Source organism: Drosophila ficusphila, unplaced genomic scaffold, assembly GCF_018152265.1.
Source record: "Drosophila ficusphila isolate 14025-0441.05 unplaced genomic scaffold, ASM1815226v1 contig_198, whole genome shotgun sequence".
NCBI lineage: Eukaryota > Metazoa > Arthropoda > Insecta > Diptera > Drosophilidae > Drosophila > Drosophila ficusphila.
Window position 1 is genome coordinate 626,791 of NW_025064092.1, and position 15,773 is coordinate 642,563.

A 15,773-nucleotide genomic window follows, 5' to 3' on the forward strand; every position below is an offset into this window, starting at 1 on the left:
CCCCATATTCCACCCACCCACTTGTCCAATTTTTTATATAACAATTAAGTGGGTTTCCTTGTGCGTGCCCGTTTGCCCAACCGCATTATAATTGCACGACGTGGATGGTCAAAGGTTCTTCGATTCGAAGCCCCTAGCCATCCACATCTACGTCCACATCTACATATACGTCCAGCTAATTCCGTATTAATTTCCCGCTCTGATCGGCATACAAATGCGCCACTGCGAATCCATTAGCCGCTCGGCTGCATTTTGCATGCATCGGCCAACTTTTCCACTTAGCCTTGTCCATCCGGCCAGGACCTTTGACCCCCATAAATCTGCGGAGAACGGGGTGTGCTCTCCCAAACAATGTGTGGATGCCCATAAGTGTTACATCGATTCTGACACTTCATCGTTTACTAATTAGACTTTGAATTAGACCAAGGTTTCCTTTCTTGGTGGTTGGCACCTTAAAAAATAATTAAATATAGAAATTTCGTTGAAGGTAATTGCTGATTTTGTTTTTTGAAATATTTATTTATATATTATATTTTGGTGAAATGCTTTTAACAAACTGAGAAGAAATCCGGCATAAAAAGAAGTGTGTACACTATTTGTAAAACAGAGTTTGCTGCTTCCTTTTTTTGTCAAAAATTGTTTATTGTCCTGCACAAAGTAAATGCGCCACTGGTAAATACACTCATCTGCACGATTTTCAATATTTATTCGCAATTAAATATGTTTAGATTTGAGAAGTGTAATACGTGTGCGTAAATAAAATTAAATGTGTTTATATTTGAGTAGCTGTACGTATAAATAATTGTAAAAAAAGAGAAATTTAATAACTTAAAAGGGCTTTCCAATAATTCCATTCAATGTGTCCCAGCTTAAATATTAACCGGAATCATAAGACCATAAACCATATATCTAAAAATTGCACTGCAAAAAATACAGATCAAAACTTTTAGACAAAACTTAAAACTTTTTTTTCACTGCAAACCTTTTTTGGCGACATAACTTGCGAATATTCTGTTCCAATAAAATATACTCAGTGATTTTGTATTTTTCATTTGGTTTTTATTTTACTTTATATCTTTTATTTTTGTTTTATACATAATTTAACTTCACAAAAAAAATATTTGTTCTTTTAATTAAGTGTTTTCATTTTGGTTTTTGGTTCATGCAGTTCTGCATTTAAACGACATTTTAGTTTTGAAACAATGTGTTTGTTTTTATTGCATGGAAAGTTTGTTCGTTTGGTTTTATCATTTAAAATTTACACCAAAAAAGATCAGCTATGTTTACGACTAGTACATAAGTATATTTTCGTATATACTCGTAAGTTAATCAATTTGTAATTGGTTTTCTTTTTTGGTTTTGGTTTTTTTGTTTTGTTTGTAACGTGGCTCAATCGTTTGGCCCAGAAGATGTACATCGATCGATTGATAACACTGCAAATTGCCTTAGTGGTTTAAAAACGTCGTTCGTCCGATAACAATTCGGTTTTTGATATACGAGCACAAGTACCATATCGTACTTCCGCAGGCCTTCCGGAGTCCCCCAATAAATGTCGCACTTAGGCCTATGCTATGACATGTATTTTCTGCTCATTTCTGCTCATTTTCTCATCATCTCATCATAGTAAGTAGTATAGCGCTCACAAATAAATGGCTAATACAGTTTATACAATTAACAACTGAAAGTCGAAGAGGTTCTCTAAAACGAGATTTTGTTTGTCATACGTTTGTCAATACTTACTTTCGTTTCTTCTTTGGTAAAATTTGATTTCAACAGCTTATAAATTAGGAAAAACACAGACTCTATATGCATATATCTTTTTTGTTGTTTGTGTTTACAATTACATATTTGCATTTCGGTAATCTTTAAGGCTTAGGCCTGGAAAATACTCGCAACTAGGTTGGCAATCCTCCAATTTATCAATTTTTCGCTTGTTTCTGCTTCTGTTTCTGTCAATTTGCCAACATTTCATTTTCATTCGGTTCTGTTCTCGTTATGTTTCTCTTGAAAATTTGACACTTTGTTTTCGAAATAGATTTTGTGTTTGCATTTGTGATCGTGCTTGATTGCTAATTCACACACAGATGCACAGATAAGTAGAGAGAGATAGAGAGAGAGAGAGAGACAGGAAGTGTGTGTGTGTGTTAGTTTGGGGTGGGAGGATATTATATATGTATGTTACTGTACTCCTGTTCGATATTGTCGCGCATCGATAATCTGATCGATAAACAGATTAATCGGATCGATCGGATCGATCGGATCGATCGTATAACTACGCATGCTTAGTGGGAAACCAATAGTTCGAAGGACCTAACATTGAATAACCCTGGAAGGGTCAGAAAATCGATAACATTTATCCAAAAATAATACAATAGTTGTAGTTCCTAGACTACGACAGCAACAGTTTCGTATATGGTTTTTGGTTTTTGTTTCTTGGACTCGGTCTTTCGACTATTAAGAAGAAGTTTTTATTGTTTTTTGGAAAGCTTTGTGGGTGTTTCGGCTAAGGTACAAATTTGCTACAGGTTCAATCTAAGTGGAATAGAGTTCTCATCAGCTTCTCGATTCTCCGTTTTCGGTTTTCAAGTTTTCGGTTCTCGGTTCGTTATTTCGGTTACTTCTGGAAGACTACAGCTAAGTACACAGCTATGTATTTATAGGGTTTAAAAATGCAACAATTACTTTGAGTTTAGAGTTAATATAGAGAAGAGATTTGTAGTTGGTTTAACGGCGAAAAAACCACTCACTAACTATGTACAACGAGATGACCAATTAACCAGTTTTTATTTCCAATTATCTATTTCTAATAGTACTTTCATTATTTTCTTCTGTGTGTCCCTTAGTTCTAGCTACAAAAAATTACAGTTACACACCTATGCACATGATAAATACTGTATGCTTTATATATATATATATGTATATATATATTCTTTTCATTTTCATTCTTTTATCTATATATATTTCGTCTATATGTATGTAAATATAATATGCATATACAGCGGATATCGGTTTATGCTACTCTTTGTTTGCTGTGGTCCAATTTCTGATTCAAACAATGGTTTTCATTTGATTTAGCTTGCACACTTGCACGCACAACAGGCACACACACCAGATTTCTTTACTATAGTATAGTATAGTACACCCATGGCCAGATGACATTCCATCACTGTCATTAATTTGCTAATGGAGAATATATTCGTATGGCAACAACAATGCGCAGAAACAATACACTCAACATTACGCATACGCCCCGGGGAGCATTTCTTCATTCGCCTTTGCCGTTGTATTTGCATTTGTGGCTATTATTTTGATTTACACATTTATTACCTAGAGATATTTACTTGTCTGCATGTGTGTGTTAGTGTGTGTGTCACGTCTGTGTGTGTGTGTGTGTGTTGACATATATTTCGAATAGAAAGTCAAACTGGTTCCAATTAAGTGTTATTAGTATTTTTCCTTTCTATTACCTTTTCGTATAAATATAGTTTCTGTTTAATTTTATTTCTCTCTATATTTTTGTTTCTCATTAAATTGTTAAGAGTAAGTTTTTAGTTTTTAGTTTTTAGTTTTAGTTTCATTGTGTAAAGCTTTCGTTTCGTACATTTTCAATTTTCATTTTCATTTTCATTTTCAATTTTCCATATTCAATTTTCAATAGGGTATGCTTGTGTGAGAGTTTGTGTTCGTGTGCACTCACACACTGACAATCTCTTTGGGGGGAGGGGCAAGCAGTGGCACTTCCGGAGCCACTTCGTACTTACGATTGAGAACTCTGGTGCGATTTTTGGCTCTTTAAATGCGACTTCAGCCAATTGTGCCGATAAAATCGAGTTGTCGCCGAACCTTTCAATTTTTGCACACTTTATTCGGTATTTTTACAGTTGCACAAACATATCCATAATTGCATATTTATGGGCATGCGGTACCTAGATTTTTATTTTGGCAGATTCGCGTCGTCTTTCTCGCTTCGCATTTCATTTAGTTTCTATGCAAATTTCTGCACGTGTGTGGGTGTTTATTTAAGCGTGTGTGTGTGTGTGCAGGGCAAGGTAAGAGAGAGAAGAGATAGAAAGAAAGAAAGAGAGAAAAGAGAGAGAGAAAGAGAAGGGGAGAGAAAGAAAGCAGATATTTTAATTGCCATACACGAATTTCAATTTCCATGCGTTTTCATCCTTGTTTATTTTGACTTGCATGTGTGCGTGTGACTGTGTGTGCATGTGTGCGTGTGTCTCCTTGGTGTGTCCAATGTGGCACAATGAAAACAACAACAAAAGCATGTCAAGCCATAACAGTTAGCAAAAAGTTAACGCTCAGCAAACTTCAAACAAACAGTTTGAAGAACGAGAATTTCAATGTGAAACAATGCAAATGCAGGAAAATTTAATGCCAGCCATTTACATTTACCAAATAAAATGGAAAGCTGCTGTCAATTAATAGAAAACTATTAGTTTTTTCTTTCCCCACAGTGTGTTTATATTTCGCTTTTTTGTTTTTTTGGGACAGGCGAATTTGGCATTCAATTTGCATTTTGATCACATTGGGGTTTTTGTAAAAGCGAACTATTTTATGGGCTAAAATTGGTCTGTTCATTAATCTGCATATGAGTTTTTTGTAACATGATTTCTGAATACAGCGAATTCCGAAATTAATTAACGCAACGACAGCAACTGAAATTTTTGTTTCAACGGGATAATAAAAGCGTTAAATTGGGGCTTTGAAATCAATTAAATTTGAACTTTTGCAGGACTTTCTCTCTTCTTCTTCCGATGCACACACACATCCAAAACACACCCACGCACTTTCGGTTTATGACATAAAAACAATTTCTTTTTTGAGCAATATCCTCCCACAGATTTTCTTTGTTACCCGCCACGTTTTTACAATTAACATATTTAAAGTTTTTTGCTTTAATATACTTTGTTTTTCCATCACAGCTAACGTCAATTTATGTAACTCTAGGATATCTAACGAAATTTCTAAGAAGACTTCTCTGGCCACCAACAAATTATTTCAAGAAACATAAGGTAAACGTTTGCATGGTTTTCATGTATTTCCTTTTTGGTTCATCTCCACTTACATTTTCTATAGATTTATATGTATTTAAGACTATAACACATTTGACAGTTTGCAACATCAATCAATACACACAGAAAACGTTTTAAACATTATTTGGCTAATTACAGTACAAATAGTAGGTAAATCGGAAACTTAATGCACAAATACAGAAGGGTGGATCTCGGCTTTGATTTCCAATCTCTTAAGTCGTATTATTTGGAATTATTTGCTTGTTTCTTGTTGAAATAAGTAAGAGTTTAATATTTTGAAAAAATATAGAGGAAGATTTAAATCAATTTACGAAAATTTGGTTTTCAAATTTTCAATATTTCTTTTTGTAATTTTTTAAACTATATTTGACAATGCAAATTTTGAAGACCCAGAGATTCACCCTGAAACACACACATATATAATTCATATAAGCACAAAGTACTGTGTACATATATTCAAACACGGAATCGGGGAAGCGTTTTTTTTTTTTGTCAGCGGTGCCACAGAAACCTCTGGAGACTTAAGACTTAAGGTATCTGGAGATATTCGTGGGCTGCACAGAAATCTCTAGAGATTTGAGAACCCTTGAAGATTGTTTTGAGCTCGGAAGTCCCAAGGATGTCAAAAAACAGTATAATATTTTTTGGGGCATACTTTCAGGCGCCTTTTTAGGCGGATTCAAACCTCTAGGGATTTCAGTGGCTTGTCCGCTTTTCAAGGGATTTCGATTGGGGTGCAAGGTGGTTGAGTGGCTGGTGGTTGGGTGGTTGGGGGGTGGGTGGTTGGGTGGTTCATGGTTGGGTGGCAAGGATACTCACTGCTCGCCGCGATTAGCAGGAGACACCCTGCTTGGCCACCGTGTACCAGGTGCTCACGGTGACCAGCGATGGCGAGTCGGGGGTGGTGGGCGGCTGTGGGTGCTGTGGATCGCCTTCACCACCGCCACCGCCACCGCCACCGCTACCGCCCTCGGCCCCGCCCACAATCACGTTGAGCGGCGGGAGGGGGTGAGGGGAGGAGGGCGGCCGCGGTGGCTCAGCTGGCGGCGCGGGTGGTGCGGACGTGGCAAAGGTGGCGGATGTGCCGGTGGTGTCGGCGGTGGTGGTGGTTGTGGGTGGTGCTGCTTGATTTCCCGAGCGAACCTTCCGCGGACGGGCGGACCTGCTCCTGACCTTCTGGGGATGGTGGCTCTGGTTCTGGTTCTGGTGGCTCTGCGACTGGGGATGGTGGAAGTGCATGGGCTGCGGCGTGTGGAGGTCGCGACCCACCTGCGGCCCCACCTGCGGACACCGGAAGCGGATCGCCTGCTCGTTGGCCACATTGATCTCCGGCCAGCGTTGCAGGTGCTGCTGCATCTGCCGGTGGCTGCTGCTCTGGTGGCGCCTCCTGCTCTTGCTGCGCTTGCGTGACTGCGATCTCGATTGCGAATGCGAATGCGAATGCGACTTCGATTGCGAATGCGATCGGTGGCTGGAACGTGGCATCCCCACCGATTGCGGCCTTTGGCAGTGGCGGCAGACAAAGGAGCGGTACTCGCTCTCGGAATCCTCGGAATCCTGATCCTCCTCCTCCCCATCCTCATCCTCCGCCTCCTCCTCCGCCTGATCCACTTCACCGTAGTCACCGCGTCGATGGGCACTCCTGCCCAGAACATTGCAATTGAGTGTGGTTCCGGTGGCCGCCGAGGCGGTGGTGGTGCTGGTGGTGCTGTCGCCGTCCATGTCGATTATATGACAACAGTTTCGATGTCTAGTGCTATGTGGTTGCTGCTGTGTTTGCTGTTGCTGTTGCTGTTGCTGTTGCTTGTTCGTCTTCGTCTTGTGGTTGGACTTACGTTTATCTTGCTCCTGCTGATGATGTTGCTGCTTTTGCTTTTGCTGCTTCTGGTGTTGCTGCTGCTGCTGGGGTCGCCGCCGCCGGGGCACCGTGTACTCATCGCCCTTGTCCGTGGGATATGGTCAGAACGCTGTGTCGAACACGGACATCGACCGGGAGATGGCGTCGTCGTTGCGACAGGCCTCCAGGAACTCCTCCAGCGTGACCACGCCATCGCGATTGGTGTCCATTTTCTGTGGGGAGAATGGAAAAGGCATACGTGCATATATGAGCAACACGGTAAAGCTTTTTGTTCGCCAATGTTTGCTGTTTAAATGCCCCCAAGCATGCGATCGAAAGTGATTTCATGACAACTTCATAGGACAAACTGGACAAAGTGGTGTTTACTAATGGTCGGTTTGTATTTAAATATGGTTTTAATGTTGATGCTATATGATAAATATATTTTGTTAAATGAATTGAACCAATATTTTTGTGGTTTCATTGGTTTTTAAAGGCTTAATAGTTATTTCATCTGCTGAATTTAAATCATTTGCTTTGAGGTCTCCATAAAACAGAAGCAACAGCTTGCGGAGTGCTGACGGCGAGCTGCTTGCCATTGGCACTGCTTGACGCACTACTTCCGCTTCCGCCGCCCGAAAGCGAGCTATGGAATTTGCGATTTAGGACAGCAGAGCGGACAGCAGAACAAGAGGAGAACTCTCGGAACGGAGCGTGTCTGATCCTGGCCATCTATCATCGAATTCACTCTCGCATGCCATTATTTAGGGGCTTTCGCCGGTCGCATTTGCTGCGCTCAATTTATTCCGAATGCCAACGACCGCTAATGACAACGCGTGACTGGCAAGCCAAACAGGACAATGTCCTGCGGAAGGAATACTGCCCACCCACTCCCGCACTCCTCGCACAAAATGCCAGAGACTGAGTTGCTGGCCGGCAAATTGAAATAGACAATTTGAATTTACATAATGCAAAGTAAATAAGTTTCATGTTCGCGAGTCAAATTCAAATTGTACGCGCGTAATTAGCATAAGTAATGGTCGCGAATTGTCCAGGATTTTGGGGATGCGAAGGAGCTTCCCATGACTCCGACCGAACTCACCTGGAATATCTGCTCCACCTTGCCCTTGATCTTCTCCTCCTCGGGACACTCGTCGGGCAGTCGGCCCATCAGCTCGTATATGGCAGTTACAATGTCAGTCATTTCCTCCCTCGTAATGAAGCCGTCGCCGTTGATGTCGTACAGCGAGAAGGTCCAGCGCAGCTTCTCCTCCACGGAGCCGCGCGACAGTATCGAGAGTCCTTGAACGAAGTCCTGTGACAGGAAGAGAAATAAGTTGCCATGAATGGGGAGATTCTTCTCGGGGGGAAGGAGAAGGGGAAGAGGGAAAAGCGGAGGCGAAGACCAAGGCAGACACCCGGAATTACAGGTATAAAAGAAATTGAAAATATGTTTTAAGAAATTGCTCGTAAACCGCAGTGGCTAGAAGAAACGAAAGTACAGCGGCGGTCAACATAATAGTTATGGGGTGAGGAAATGTTTCATGAACTTCAATAATTATTATTTCTTTCTCTATATTTTGTGTAATTCTCTTTATTTTAATTTATATAATTAATTAATTGGAGCTGGTTGGGATTTTGGTAGCAGCTTAACCAATATGGGTTGAGAAATATTTCGATATACTCTTTTAATGTTTATTAATTTTCCTATGTCCTAGCACTTATATTTATGCATTTAACGAGACTATATGCAGAAAATGTTTAGAATACTCAGTAAATGTTATATTAACTTGGAAAATGTTTATTTCCTCTCCTATACATATTGAATATCACATCAGTTGCGTTGCAATCCAACCCATTTAAAAACAAAAACAAATTGGTAGAACATCACAATTAAATTAAATATTCTTCTTAACGAGAAATGCTAATTGAAACATCATTTTGAAAAACATAATTTTAAAGCAGTGTTAAATGAGAAAGAAGTTATTTCTCTCTACAAGTTGTAGTATTAAGTATTATTTTCACAAAGAGGTAAATTTTATAAAGTAATTTTTTGGCATAAGGGAAGGCAATATTACTTTTCCCTCGACTGTAGTTACCACACCGCACCGCCCTTGAAAGCCCACAGTCCTCACTTCCTGCCGCCGCTGAAGTGGACATTTATTTCTATGCTTTGTATGACAAATGTACCTAGATAAGAACTTGGAGGGAGAATGGGAAGAGGAGAAAGTTTTACGACCCCCGAGCCCCATTTTTTTTTCTCCCGGAGGTGTTGAGGTATTTTGGGAAGGCCGCAGCTGACGAAGGACTCCGGCTTTTGCTTTTGCATACCGAAATGGGAAACTCCGATGGCAGAATTCCAGAAAAAAATCAGAAAAGTAAAAAGCATAGAACGTATAAGCTCTAAGGAGGCCATGGAAAATAAGAACGGGAGCTAAAACCGTGGCGTCATTTGTGTCCTGTTCTCTGGCCATTTCGGCAATTGCAGCGTCCGACTAATTTATCAAACCGAAATGGAATCGCAAAAAAGATTTTACACATCTCTTTTTTACACCGAAAACAAAGCAAGAAACTTTCACGACACGACGTGGACAAATTGCCCAAAATCGAGAGTTTGGGGTGAAGTTTGCACTCGGGCCGAGTGATTAAGCGAATTTATGATTCTCTTTGCCTGCTGACCACTTGCCTGCACTGCTTGAGGGGAGGGTGGATTGAAACGGGAAGTGCACTGCTTGGTGGGAGTGCAGTGCGATGAGAAGTGGTTTAATATGCTCTAACTTATGGCCATGCATTTGAATCAACCGAATAATGGTCTTCTGTTGAAATCTGTTATGAAATTTTTCACACCACACATCTTGAAGTACTTGTTGGTTAAAAACCTTAAATCTTACATCTAAAATTGGAAAAAAAATTTATAAAAAAAGCAATGTTTTATACATTTTTGTATAAACTTTCTTATTTTTATGATTGGTTCTTTGTCAGCTATATAATATGATTGTCCGATTTCTACGATTTTCAGGAAGAGCCATAAAGTACATGTCATTATTTATGTATCATTAGGTATATTTCATTTCAATATTAGTAAAATATTTGTACATACTATACTACCCATTAATTTTAAATATATTTTTTTAAAAAATAAAATAAGTGAACTTTTTAGTCCAACACGTCTTTGCTTGATTGATAACCTATTTCGAACATTGAAGTGGATATCTTTTTCCTGGCATCTAGTGAGAACGGGCGGAGGACTATTTTCCACAATATAAAGTTGCTAATAGCTTTTGTGTTTCTCGCAGCGTTTGTTTAAGTGATCAAAACAAAGTGACTGCTGCTGGCACTCAAGTGTCATGTTAACCTGGTTGCTTTACTCGACTGTCTTTACTGCCAGCGAAGGGCGCCCTTTTCCAATCCTTTTTCCGCAGTTGCCATGGAGTCCTGCTCCTGATTGTCCCCTCTACTGTGGGTCTTTATATATTTATTTCCCCTCGGCCGCCGCCACTCGATTCCTTTTATCTCGCACACTTGAGCAATTTATCTTTTCTGCCAGCGTAAACAGGTCACACACTCTTTGCCATTTTACCATTTTACCATTTTAGCATTTTACCCGTGGCATATTGGCCCTGCCCACAATTTCAATATGGCCGTGACAGGTTTGCCGTTGGCCCGCGTTTTCCCTCGGCCATTATATTGTAGTACTCCCACTGCCGCTCCACTCTCGATGGCAGTTTAATAAACGCGACTGTCATGCAAATCGCGCATAAAACACCTTGCAACAATATGTGGAACTTAATTGAAAAGCGGAAGTCTACTTAGTCGGGCCGTCACACACAAAACTAGGGAATTACCGCTTGCTTGTGAGAGGGCATTGGATGGGTGGTAAAAGGATAAGGGATGGGACATCCAGAAGGGTGGCCAGAGGGGGGTTGGGCGAAGGAGGCACCCCTCCTTGTACATGCTTTATATCGAGTACGTGCCTCGTAGTCATTACAATTTTGAGGTCATTATTCAACAACGAAAACGGCGAGCAGGCAAAAAGGCAAGAGATAAGCTGTTCGAGGGGGAGCAGCGGTGGGAAAGTCGGGAAAGCTGGGAAAATTCCGAGGAGATTCCGAGCGGGGCAAGTGCCGGGGAAATGGCGAGGAAGAGCTCAGAGATGGACGGCTGACGTGATTGCGATTATTCCTCACCGAAGACACTCGAGGATGCAACGCCGACTGGCCGGCAATATTGATTTGTAAATTGCACTTCACCGTTCATAAATGAGAATGAAAATGAAGGCCTGCAAATTATCCAATGAATTATTTATGTAACAACTTTCCGTGCGGTGAGCATTTTTGATTGCTGTGTGAGTTCGCTTTCGAGTTCTGGTAAAAGTAAAGTGCTACTTTACGCCACCTGTCTTCTTATGAGAATATTTATGAGAATTACAGCAGGTTTTCTCGGCAGCAGTTTGAATAAGTCTATTGTATTATTTATTAATTATTATTAGAACTAGGTACTTAAAAGGAAGAATTAAGAAACACTATTTTTATCTCTCTTACACCATATATTCATGATTATTTCATAAGGGACTTCAATTCAAACGAAACTAGTTTTGCATGAAATCCCATGATTTATTTTCCTTTATTCCCTCAAACATTAAATTTAAAACCTATTATTCTGCATGCAAAGTTTATGAGGGGTGTGAATTCAAATGGATTTTTATCAAATGAAATTTGTAGTGTTTGGCTAAGCTAGTGGAAAATGCCAGGCGTTTTCATCCGTGTCACGCTCTCCGCTCTTTCCCACTTTTCCGCTTTTCCTTTCTTTTCCCAGGACTCTGTCCCATTGTTTGACTTGGGCTTTGCGTTTTTGCGTTTTTGCCCAGCTGCCATCGCCGGCATTTCTTTTTGCTGTGTATCTTGGGTTCGCCTACTCCTATTTTCCACTCTCCCCCGTAGCCTTTCCCGCCTGTTTTCCCCCATTTCCCCCATTTCAGGGACTGACAAAGTTGGCGTTAAAATCGCCATAATTCATCGTTGCACAGGCATTGTGTTTGTGTGTGTATTTGTGTGTGTGTGTGTGTGCTTATAGAGTCACCCGTTCTCTGGGCGGCTCCTCTGACAACCGGAAGTGGAGTTCATGTTCGGACATTGCGGGGCAGTCGCAAGACACTCGGATAAACTGCAGAGGAATTATTCGCCATTTGCATGCACCGCGGGGTGGCAGCAACCAGACCGCCTCGATTCGCTAAAATTTATTCAGTTTTTGTTCAGCTTTCAGCTTTCGTTTTTTTTTTCGGTAGCCTTTGTTTTGCATTCCACAACTGCATTCGGCTGCAATAGAAACGTTGACAATGACAGGCGACAGCAGCAAAATACGAAATACGAAATACAAAACACGCAAATGCGCCGGCGAAACTGCAATATATAGATTTCCCCCTCGCCGCCAGCGTTTTATTTCAATTTCGAGACATTTCACTTTGATTTCTGAATTTCGAGCATTATTTTTCCGCGTCTCTGCAGCGTTTTCCCCTCCAGCGAAAAAAAAAGCAAGAAGAACAAGACAGAAAGAAGCAAACAGAAGCCGCCGCAAAGGAAAAGCTGTGAATGCGCTGCGGTTGCCATTACATTTCACATTTTTCCTAACCGCATCTAATTGGAGCTTTCACAAAAATCTCCGGAAAATTGGTTTCTTGCTTCTTAAGGTTGGGTGAGATCCAAGTGAATACAGAAGTTTTCCCGATGTAATGCTTGGTGAACTCGTTAGCTTTTTAATTTTTCTTTAAAGGCAAATACCAATTGATTTTTTCATTTAAAAAAATTACATTGCTTCGATTCTGATGAGCTAACTGAAAAACTGTAGGTAATGATTAACTTTTTGATAAAACTAGAATTAACTTAGTAATGAAACGGGATTTATCATTACGATTTGTTTGGAAATGTTAAACCAAAAGATGAATGACAAAAGAAAAAAGGGTAAAAATAAAATAAAAACATTGTAGAACTAATAAAAAGTTATTGAATGGTATAAATATTGATTTAATGTAAACATCAATCTTCTCTGCGAATATCAGATAAATTTCGAATCTAGATATTATTTTACTGTGTATACTTCTGTGTGTATTTGAAGTCATCAGCTTAAGAAATTTAGCAATTGGCCTATAAGAGTATTATTATACCATGATGAAAGTTAAGCAATTCCTGAACTCAAACCTCTTGGGCTTGAAGCCACTGCCTCTACTTTCCGGAATCAACTTCCTTTCTGGCTCCAAATTCACTTGGCTTCTTCAGTGACCGAACACTTTGTGCAACCCGAAACTTGAATGTCCTTTAATGAGGGGGGAATGACTGGGAGTTGTGAAGGGGAAGGGCGAAGGGGGAAGGGGGTTGGTTTGGCTTCCAAGTGTGTGTACTTTGCGTATTAGAACTTTTGTGCTGCGGCAGTTAATAGAGCGGCGGAACATCTATGTATCTTTGTATCTTTGTATCTGGCGGCACTCTTTGTTCTCGGCTCCTGGCTTCTGGCCACTGTCACTAATAAACCGTAACTAAAGGCGCTTACCACGCCGAGCAGACTCCCAACTTGCCCCATGCCACCTCTATATGTTGTTCTTATGGTTGTTGTTCTTGTTGTTTTCGTTGCTGGCTTCCCGGGGGCGTTTTGCAGCGTCATTTGGCGCCATCCCCCTTTTTAGCCCTCTTTTACCATTCCTCTGAGCCAAATCAGCTTCATTTGGGAACTCACTGTGCTACACAACTTTTGCCCCTAAGCTGCACTGCGAAAAACTAGGCGCCTGTTTCTGTGGCGTAATTGTTTTGGAGTGGAGCTGAAGAATAGGCTTTATTTGTATTTTAATGGGAAAGCACACCCTTTAAAGTAAAAAATAAAGGAGAATAATTTTGTTTTAAATTACCTTAATATAGAAATGTTATTTGTTTACTTAATTATCATATAAAGTACTTCAAGAATTTTGATAATTGTTAAAAAAATGTTAAATGTACAATAAATTAAGGAAATTCATGAATTATATTGAACAAGTAATTATTTATAATAAAAAAGTAAACAAATTAATTAAGTCATAAAAAGAAATAAGAGAATTCAAATAATTTTATTTTTATTAAAACCAATAATTTTGTAAGTACAATAAGTAAGAAAAAATTAAAAATGTATTGTGCCATGTGTTGAGCCATTTAAAATAAATTTAACCATACAAACCAAAGGTTTCTTGGTTCAATCAACAATCTTAATAAAATATTTTAAATAGTTGAAATAAAATGTATAGCAAATTTGAAATACAGTTGATAAACAATTAGAGTAATGTTTTTTCCGCGCTGTGCCGCAATCCCAAACCAACGCAAAGAAAACTCGACTGAACTGAACTGAACTCAACTCAACTCGACTCGACTCGGCTGTCAGCCATATTTTATACTTAAAATGTCTAAAGTAATTTCATTGTACTTAAGTCTGTTGGGCAACCTGCCCACGACCCTCTCCACCCCCTTCTCCTTTGGGAATCGGGTGGGGGGACACCACCCATGGAACCCCCACCCACCGGGTGACCTCAACAATTTCACTTTGCGCCGCATCATCGTAGGGACATTAAGAGGCGCAGCGAGTAAATTAAATTGAATTGCCGATCCTGGATGGCCGAGTACTCGTGTCCTGTGAGTCCTGCGAGTCCTACGCACTTGCCTGTTCGTTCAATTGGCAAGATTAATTATCGATAACGATAGCCAGCGATAAACGGCAGCGATTCAATCACAAACTTCCCCGCAACCTCGGACTCTCGCTCTCCGCTCAATTATGTAGTTCGTAGTTGGTCATAATTTTGCTCAGCTTTCAGCTTTCGACGCCCTTGAACGCATGCAATATTATCTTGTGGAGAAGGCGTACAGGTACACTGAGAGAACGGCATGCCATTAAGAGAAATAAACCATTAAAAAGATTTGTTCTCCTATATGCTGATTAGTACTAACATTTATGCTCTTTTATTTGGTTTATTTTGTGCTATATTCAGCTGTAGAATATCACTCGTGATTTTCTCGCAGTGTAGGCCACCGCAAATGGTTGGCCATTAGGGTTTATGTTTGCCTCCAGTGCGGTTGTGTTGCCTTGTGTCCGCTTTAATTGCAAATGGCGCCGACAGACAGCAGCAAGTGCCACAAATTGTTGTACGAAAGTTGATTTCTAAGACAATTTCTCAATTTCCTCCCAGAGCTCAGCGGTCCAATCTAAATCGCAATTTCGCCCGAGGACCCACACACACACACTCGCTCACTCACTCACACACACACACTCACACACACACACTCACACACATAATGTAGAACTCCATTAGTTGCTCCTCGCTTGAGTTGTGAATTGTGATTGGTGATTGAGAAGAGGCGACCTGGTCAGAGGACCCAAAACACACACATACACACATCGGAAATGAGCTGCTCAAATGCTTCCCATTGCATTTCTCATGCTCGTCTTTGCCGCAGGCCATACTTTGATGTCGCACACTGTCGTCGGGAGAAGGGGAAGCAGGAAAGGGAAAGGAGCGGAAAGATGTCCAAAGAAGTGAAAAGCTATGCTGGCGACAAGGCACTTTTCACATGGAATTTGGGAATATGATTAGGGCCAAGGCTTCGATTTGTTACCGAATGCTGAATTTATTGAAAGCACTTTCAAAATACAAGAATGCCTTTTTTTATCAAGCGGAATTATTTGTTTTCAGGGAAAAACCATTTTCATTTGATTTCAGTTTAATTCTGCTGTGACAAAAGCTTTGGCAATTATTTTATCTCAAAAAGAAATATTTGGTTCTGAAAGAAATATATTTATTGGTTGGAATTGCCAGATTCTTTGCTTTTCACATGGATTTTGTGAATATCATTAGGTCCATGGCTTCGTTTTGTTACCTAATT

At 40.3% G+C, this 15,773-nt stretch overlaps 1 protein-coding gene across 6 annotated transcripts in view; it reads right to left on the reverse strand.

Moving 5' to 3' along the window:
• Positions 1-5,027: 5,027 nt before the first annotated feature.
• Positions 5,028-15,773, reverse strand: part of LOC108091205 (Kv channel-interacting protein 1) — a 99,172-nt gene continuing 88,426 nt past the window's right edge. For 4 of the 6 annotated variants that reach the window (XM_017190295.2, XM_017190293.2, XM_017190292.2 and 1 more), the window contains 2 exons: positions 7,985-8,197; positions 6,897-7,115 (listed from right to left, as the gene is read on the reverse strand). In XM_017190295.2, coding sequence (XP_017045784.1) covers positions 7,005-7,115; positions 7,985-8,197 — 324 coding nt within the window. In that variant the 3' untranslated portion in view covers positions 6,897-7,004. Of the gene's footprint in view, positions 7,116-7,984; positions 8,198-15,773 lie in introns of all 6 variants that reach the window. The other 2 variants (XM_017190297.2, XM_017190296.2) reach the window with 1 other exon arrangement.